At 42.4% G+C, this 6307-nt stretch overlaps 1 protein-coding gene across 1 annotated transcript in view; it reads right to left on the bottom strand.

Moving 5' to 3' along the window:
• GPATCH1 (G-patch domain containing 1) overlaps positions 1-6307 on the bottom strand; it is a 42945-nt gene that overhangs the window by 22234 nt on the left and 14404 nt on the right. Inside the window, exons 8-9 of the mRNA XM_002929731.3 lie at positions 4937-5084; positions 702-781 (exon numbers count right to left, since the gene is read on the bottom strand). Of these exons, the coding sequence (XP_002929777.1) occupies positions 702-781; positions 4937-5084 (228 nt within the window). The remainder of the gene's footprint in view (positions 1-701; positions 782-4936; positions 5085-6307) is intronic.

Genomic DNA, 6307 nt, shown 5'->3' on the forward strand with positions numbered 1-6307 from the left:
TCTAAAACGGGATGCCACGAAGGTAAATGGCGAGGAGCCCCACCTGAGCCACCAGCACCCATCACCCAGTGATGTCTCCCTGCGAGCACATGGCTCCGATGGGTGGCAAAGAGTACCACTTGGCCTAAGCTGGACAACAATCTCACAAAAACAGGACTCTCTGGAAAAGCATGCGGAGCTCTCCATGGGGCTTGACCTGCATGCACTTGGCCTCTCTCCCTTCTGTTTGCCCATACAAGAAGTCCAGGAAACCCTGTCCACACCAGCCAACGCTCTTCATGGCATTCAGAAGGAGGCACGATGGGGGCATTTTATGACTTCTTGAAATTTTCTACTTTTCCTTAAGTTACATTGCCCTTGGAATTATATCAATTCCATTTCCCCCCCTAGTTTCTAATGTAATTCTTTTTTTAATGGAAATAACCACTTACTTAGAGCTTAGATTTAAAAGATTAGCGATTAAAAAAAATAAATAAAAGATCAACAATTAGGTATTTTGGCTATATTTTGATTACTGACTGACATTTCTAATGCAGAATATGTTTACCTGGACAATCACTCGTAATTATACTGTTGCTTTTTGAAAACAGAATTTACTTACTTTTCAATTGTTAATATAATAACTCAGATTACATAGGAGCAAAGACGTTAAGTACTAAACCAGTAAAAGAAACAAATAAATAAATAAATGTTTTCCTTACTTTCTTAGAAGATAAAGGTTTAGAAGCCAATGAAAATCCATCCAAAATTTTGCCAATGTATCGAAGATCTTTTTCTGGTTCTACAAAATGATGTCATTGATTAATTTCAGAAGCAGAGAAGGTTAGAATAAGACAAAAGACGTCAGTTTTTTTAATCTCCAAGAACATAAATACTACAAGTCACACATGATTATCTCGCAGAGATAGCAGTAAAGTGGAGGGAAGAATGGTACGTAAAGCTCTCACACCTCTATTGACTCAGTGACTGGCAGCCTGGCCCACAGCACCCTTGGCTGATTAGGCTGCCCCGGATGTGAGGTTATAGCTCTCCCAGACAAGTACCTCAACACTGTCTTTAGAAAAAGTACCTTAGGTCCCTAAGCTAAGCCTTGGGACACCAAAGAATAGACTCTGTGGAATAAAAGATCTCAAGAAAACATCAAAAGGACAAGGATGGTTAAAAATAAAATCATAACCATGAGAGAGTCATTTTTAAAACCAGGTAAAGAGCCAGGGGAGACTACCCCACAATTTCCTTAGCAACTATCCAAATAAAGCACAGAAGACAATACAACCAGGTCAGCCAGTAATCTAATCTCAGTTCAAATTAAAAGGTACTTTTATTTTTTTTTCCCAAATGAAATTCTAACAAGAGTTAAAGATCACTAAAGATCACTCAGGAAACAGAATGACCAATGCCCTCTTGACTTGGAGCCAGGATTGGTCATTGGTTGTGGAGACAACCTCCTGGATGGGGCTCTTTGATTCTCAAGGATTTCTTGAGTATAGTGGTTATGTCAAAAATCCATATGCAGGGGCGCCTGGGTAGCTCAGTCAGTTAAACGTCTGCCTTCGGCTCAGGTCATGATCCTGGAGTCCTGGGATCAAGCCCCACGTCGGGCTCCCAGCTCAGCGGGGAGCCTGCTTCTCCCTCTCCCTCTGCTGCTCCCCCTGCTTGTGCTCTCTGTCAAATAAATAAATAAAATCTTTAAAAAAAATATCCATATGCACGAACTGCATTTTCTGTAGCCATAAGCTCCTTCTGCATGTGTACCATGAGCATGTGCACAAGCTGGCTATCAGGTCCTGAAGTAGGCATGGCCACCCACAGTGCAGGTGAGACTGAAGTCTGCAGACACTTGTAATGCAGCTCAGCTCTGTAACTATCCTTCCCCCACAAAAGCATTCTTTGCACTTCAACTCATGTTGAACTTTTGTACCAGCTTCTGAAGTTCCTAAAATTCTGTGGGGTAATTTGGGATTAATTTTCACACTCTTGGCACCCCTATGTTTATAGCAGCATTATTTAGAATAGCCAAATTATGGAAGCAGCCCAAGCATCCATTGATAGATGAATGGATAAAGATGACATCGTGTATATACACATTAAGGAATATTACTCAGCCATCAAAAAGAATGAAACCCTGCCATTTGCAATGATGTGGCTAGAGCTAGGGAGAATTATGCTAAGCAAAATAAGTCAGTTAGAGAAGGACAAACACCATTTGCTTTCACTTGTATGTGGAATTTAAGAAACCAAACAAACGAACAAAGGGAAAAAAGAGAAGAGGAGACAAACCAAGAAACAGACCCTTAACTATAGAGAACTAATGGTTACCAGAGGGGAGGTGATTGGGAGGATGGATGAAATAGATGATGGGGATTGGGGCACCTGGGTGGCTCAGTTGGTTAAGTCCCCAACTCTTGGTTTTGACTGAGGTCATGATCTCATGAGTTGTTGGGCTGAGCCTCATGTTGGGCTCAGCACTCAGTGGGGAGTCTGCTTGAAGATTCTCTCCCTCTGCCCTCCCTCCATTTGTGTGTGCTCGCACGCACATATCCGTGTGCACTCTCTCTCTCTCTCTCAAACAAATAAATCTTAAAAAAAAAGAAAAGAAACAGGTGATGCAGACTAAGGAGTGCACCTGTCATGAGAGCACCGGGTGATGTATGGAATTGTTGAATCACTACATTGTACACCTGAAACTAACTAACATACACTGTATGTTAACTAAACTGGAATTAAATTTAATTTTAAAACACTTTCATTCTCTATTTTAATTTTAAAAAACAACTTTCATACCAATTTTGTATTCATTTAAAGCCCAGCAATTTTACTTTTATGAATTTGTTCTGAAAAAATAAAAAACAAATGTGCATAAAGACAGAGCCACAGAATATTTATTATAGCCATATGGATCATGAAAAAAAAATAAAAATAGTTTTAAAATCAATCATGAAGATTGGCTAAATTTAGAGTCACCCAATGAAAAACCTTAAGGTCAAAACTACGAGTTGTGCCTGGGGTGAGAGGGGAAAGTCAGCAGCTCAGGCTTGAGGAGGGGAAGGGTGGAATTCAGTCATCAGGCACAAGGGTGTTATACAAAGGAAAAGCCAAAGACTTGGTCCAGGAGGCAGATTTAAATACATATATTTATTATAGATTAGTAATTATTATATAATTAGTATATAATGATATTAGTATTGTATAATTAATACATATTAATATATTATGATATAATATTGTGTTAATGTACTAACATAATATAATCAATAATTAACATGTTACCATAATGTATATTATTAATACATTGTAATGTATTAACATGTATCTTTTTTCCTTTTTATTTATTTATTTTTTTTTTAGAGAGAGAGGGGCTGGGGAAAGGCACAGGGAGAGGGAGAGAGAGAGAGAATCTTAAGCAGGCTCCACGCCCAGCACAGGGCCTGATGCGGGGCTCCATCGCACAACCCTGAGATCATGACCTGAGCCGAAAACAAGAGTCAGACGTTTAACCAACTGAGCCACCCAGGCAGCCCATACATTTTCTTTTATGTTATAGAAACACATAATCTTAGTAGAAAAATTTTGAAAATACAGATAACCAAAAGGAAGTGGTAACACCCACTAACATTTGGGTGCACAATCCCAGCATCTTGTATAAAACCCTAGTTCTTTCTTTGGTGATGAGGACAGAGGCCACTGACACAGAGTGCTTGCCGTGTGCCCAGCCTGTCTTCAGCCTTCTCCGTCCGCTAATATCCCCGTGGGTGTGCCTTGCTCATGCTCATTGTCCGGGCAAGGACACTGGGGCACAGGGAGATGACGCAGCCTGCCTGCAGCCACGGGTGACAACCGGGCAGAGCCAGGGCTGGAGCGGAGCCAGTCTGTCTCCAGAACGTGCGTTCATAGCCATTAAGCAAACTACTTCTAAAAACCGTTCTATGCCTTTTCTTCCTCCAGACATGCAAAATAGGCATCCTTTTGGGAAGTTATGCTTGGATTACTTAGATTACTTCAACATGTATGTTTCAGAGGTATTTTACAGGAGTTCGATCAGACCTGACGTGAGGACAGAAATGTCTCCATAACATTTTACGTCAGCAATCACCTCCTTATTTCACCTTGGTGCTTCTTACTATTATAACCAAAGAAAAGTGGTTGCTATCTAGTCAGTCTTTGGGCAGGTACTAATCCCAACATGGAGTTATGCCATTTAATCCTCCCAATGACCCTCAGAGTGGATTTGATCGTCACTTTACAAATGACGCCTAGAGAGGTTATGAGCCTCGCCCAAGGTCCCACTGCAAGACAGATCCAGTCACGTGACTCCAAAACACAAGCTGTTCACACCTGCGCCACACTGTCTCCTCCCTACACCTTTCCTGGAAAGAAACACCGAAATACTACTTAGAACCATAGGATCTGAATCCCTACACACTCTGACTTGAAATCGAAGTTGTGTTGAGAGGTGTCTGTCTCCTAGCCCAACAAGAGCCTCCTAAGAGACAGGGACTCAAGTGAGGAGATGGGCTGGGCGCCACGCTCCCTTTGCTGCAGGTCCCCGCACCTGGCCTCTGACCTGCTGTTTGAGTTGGCCTACATTGGCCCACTCCCCAGGTCCTTGGGCTTCCCTCTGGCCCCATGCTACCTCTACCCTGCAGCACAAGCACCTGTCCTCATACTCGATCCTTCCCTGATTCCAGACCTCTTCCCCCTCCCCACCTCGGCCTCGCCTCGACAGCTGGCTCTGGCTCCCAACCAGTCTACATCTAGCTTCTGCCTTACTCCCCTCACTAGGCCTCTCTTCCCCCCACTTTGTTTCTCACTCTGCATCTTTCACCCACAACCCCAATTCCACAGAGGCTGACACTCCGATATCAATTGTGCAACCCCTTCTTCCTGTAATACCCTGACGTGTGGCCTACCATTGATTGTGGGTCTATGGAATTACCTTTCTGACTTTTATATTGCCTGGGTGCTGTCCAGCCATACAGTCCATCTCCAGGCTCCTCATCCTTCAAAATGGTGTCATATTTGGATAAAGTTTCCGTGGCATAGATGTCATCATCTTCCTCTTCCAGGGCACCGACACCAAAAGCCTTCAAAAACAAGGTTTTGAACTGAGCTATTACAGGTTTTAGAGGGTGGCTTCATTGAAAGATAAAGCTACTTTAAGGATATGACTGAACAGACCACATTAGCACCACAAGATCACCAAGAGACAAGGGAAGTGGGAGACCATGAACACACAGATTCAAGTCCTCTTGGAAACAATGGCCAGAAGGGAATGCCACGCCTCCAGTGCTGGAGATGTCGTCTGGGCCCAGCAGCAGCTACGGGTCTGGGTCCTTGCATGGGAAGGTGTGGAGAACACCCAAGCAGCAAGGAGAATAGGGCCTCTCAAAGAAGAAAGGCAGAATATTCATCTACTATTCAGTGCAGCCAGGGCTGGTGACCAGGATCTGAAGGCTACCACTACCAAAGCAGCTTCTGTAAGAACTAATCGTTGTGGGACACGGTCTCCAACAAGTATCACTTTTTGTTCAAAAAAACTGGGAAAACTATTATTCAACATAGTGCTAGAAGTCCTTGCAACAGCAATCAGACAACAAAAAGGGATCAAAGGTATCCAAATCGGCAGAGAAGTCAAAATGTCTCTCTTCGCAGATGACATGATACTCTATATGGAAAACCCAAAAGAATCCACTCCCAAACTATTAGAAGTTATAGAGCAATTCAGTAATGTGGCGGGATACAAAATCAATGCTCAGAAGTCAGTTGCATTTCTATACACGAATAACGAGACTGAAGAAAGAGAAATTAGGGAATCCGCCCCATTTACAATAGCACCAAAAACCATACGTTACCTTGGAATTAACTTAACCAGAAACATAAAGGACCTATATTCTAGAAACTATAAATCACTCTTGAAAGACATTGAGGAAGACATAAAAAAATGGGAAAATATTCCATGCTCATGGATCGGAAGAATTAACATAGTTAAAATGTCCATGCTACCCAGAGCAATCTACACTTTCAATGCTATCCCAATCAAAATACCGAGGACATTTTTCAAAGAACTGGAACAAATAATCCTTAAATTTGTATGGAAACAGAAAAGGCCCCGAATCTCCAAGGAACTGTTGAAAAGGAAAAACAAAGCTGGGGGCATCACAGTGCCAGATTTCGAGCTGTACTACACAAAGCTGTGATCACAAAGACAGCATGGTACTGGCACAAAAACAGACACATTGACCAATGGAATAGAATACAGAACCCAGAAATGGACCCTCGGCTCTTTGGGCAACTAATCTTTGATAAA

This window comes from Ailuropoda melanoleuca, chromosome 12 (assembly GCF_002007445.2).
Source record: "Ailuropoda melanoleuca isolate Jingjing chromosome 12, ASM200744v2, whole genome shotgun sequence".
Taxonomy (NCBI): domain Eukaryota; kingdom Metazoa; phylum Chordata; class Mammalia; order Carnivora; family Ursidae; genus Ailuropoda; species Ailuropoda melanoleuca.